Source organism: Etheostoma spectabile, chromosome 7 (genome assembly GCF_008692095.1).
Source record: "Etheostoma spectabile isolate EspeVRDwgs_2016 chromosome 7, UIUC_Espe_1.0, whole genome shotgun sequence".
NCBI lineage: Eukaryota > Metazoa > Chordata > Actinopteri > Perciformes > Percidae > Etheostoma > Etheostoma spectabile.
In genome coordinates this window covers 20,452,079-20,454,120 of record NC_045739.1, presented here as the reverse complement: position 1 = coordinate 20,454,120, position 2,042 = coordinate 20,452,079, and the positions used below count along the sequence as shown (strand labels likewise).

Here is a 2,042-nt window from a genome sequence, read left to right as displayed (position 1 = left end):
GCCTGGCTTTTAAAGGGAATGGGAGATGACACTGATGATGATTGGTTTATTGCATGTTACGCCCAAAACACAACTATGAATTAATGAAGACACTAATTACAACCTTTTTGACCCATGCACCCGATAAAGTATATCTGGCTCTTCACGGAATGCTGGAATTATGCATTTGTAGCACTGTATGCAAGCTTAAAAATTATGTTCATTTTTTCCTTGTAGAAATGCAATTGGTGATTTTCAGCATTGATAACGCATTACAACATAACAACCTGTACCTGCTATGCCAATGACAATAATCCTCTTCAGCGTGACACTATTGAATTAGTGCATGTGTAATTTTTTACTTCTTCTTCAGTCAATAGAACTACAGGTTCCGGTTTTATTGACAGGAGATGATCTGGTACATAATGTAGCAGATCTAATAAGATATTCTCTGTCTATTTCAGGACTGTGAAGGTAGATGTCTATGACTGGGATCGAGATGGAAGGTAAAAATGAACTGTAGATAAGCACTTACTGTGGCCCAGTGGTTCATGTTTATATCTCTCAAATGTCAGAAGAAAATGAAACACCTAGTGAACATTCTGTAGGTGAAAATGTGAAGTGTTTTGGTGTGCTATGAAACAACTTATTATGCAGCCGGGGAAAGAGAGATGGGGCAGATGCAGGAAGATTAAAGCAAACAAAGAGAGAAGGGAATGTGGATGGAGATTATAAAATCCGATTATAAAATCTGTGTCCATGCCTGCCTGTCTTTGTGGGTGTTTGTCTGCAGCCATGACTTCATTGGCGAGTTCACCACCAGCTACAGAGAGCTGTCTCGGGGCCAGAACCAGTTCAATGTCTATGAGGTGAGACATGATATGGGGGTGGTTTGTGGTTTCTCACCTCTTTTTCGTCATACGATAACATTGTAACTGTAAATTAGAAAAACTAACTTCAGCTGGTTGGCTCTTCAAAAGGCTGAAAACCTCTACAACCCTCGCAAAGACTTGAACGACCTTTTCTGCAGTGAACTCATAAAATATAGGTGATAAAAATAGGTGCTCTCGAAATAAAAAGGCCGAAAACATTTTGTAGATGTAACACGTTCCCCTGACACCAAAAGTATGCAACCTTCAGAGGAATGGATGGTTTAATAAACAAGTACACAGATGGAAAAATAAAAGTCAAAAGGTCCTATAATGTTTAGTTTTTGTGTGGGTACGCGATCACGGAAAGCTTGTATCATGTGGACGTGCCAACAGTTTTGTTGTCATTGTTTGATATAAACTACGCGCTATTGCTTTAATGCTATTTTCTAACTTTTGTTGTCATGAGAAAGTTTAATGTATTAGATTGAATAAAATAAAACAATCAATTGAGGCGGCCTGTACTATGAAAGGCTGTGAGCCATTTTCTCCTCATTTATTTTGCAGGATACACCCTATAATGTCTTCTTTGTTGTACAAATGGTAAATGCAATGATCCCTTTACAATTTTAATATATACTTAATTCTTATTTAATTCTTCTTTTACAGTTTTCTCAATCGATTGTAGCACATGTACTGAAACAAACTTACAGTCAAAATTCTAAATATAATTCTCACACCACGTGGTATGTTCAGCACATCACAAAAGGTTCCTTTATCATTTTTACCAAGGCGGTCAAAATGCAAGATCTTGTCAAATTACAGTGCACTCTGAAAGTGCGATGGTTACTCACTCCGTCATATCATCCAGTTGCTAACACTGTATATTTAGGCAGCTGAATAGTATTGATGTCAACCACGGCACACACTATAGTTATACGTACATTATTCTTTGTATGTACACACCAGCCAATCGCAAATAAATGAAGAAAGCTTGTATAGAACAAAACATACATCAGCAAAATGATCTGGAACTACTGTACAATATGTGCAAGAAAATATACTAAAAATATCTCGACCTCATGGGTCATTCAATCTCTCCCCTCAGTTTGGCCACAACATTTCATTGCCATTGCACCTGATATCCTTCCTTGCAATGCAACAAGGGAAAAATAGTTGGCATGACGCAGTCTC

At 37.7% G+C, this 2,042-nt stretch overlaps 1 protein-coding gene across 1 annotated transcript in view; it reads left to right on the top strand.

The window, feature by feature from the left end:
- Window positions 1–2,042, top strand: part of LOC116692536 (copine-9-like) — an 83,328-nt gene that overhangs the window by 59,072 nt on the left and 22,214 nt on the right. Inside the window, 2 exon segments of the mRNA XM_032520907.1 lie at window positions 444–485; window positions 773–848. Coding sequence (XP_032376798.1) covers window positions 444–485; window positions 773–848 — 118 coding nt within the window.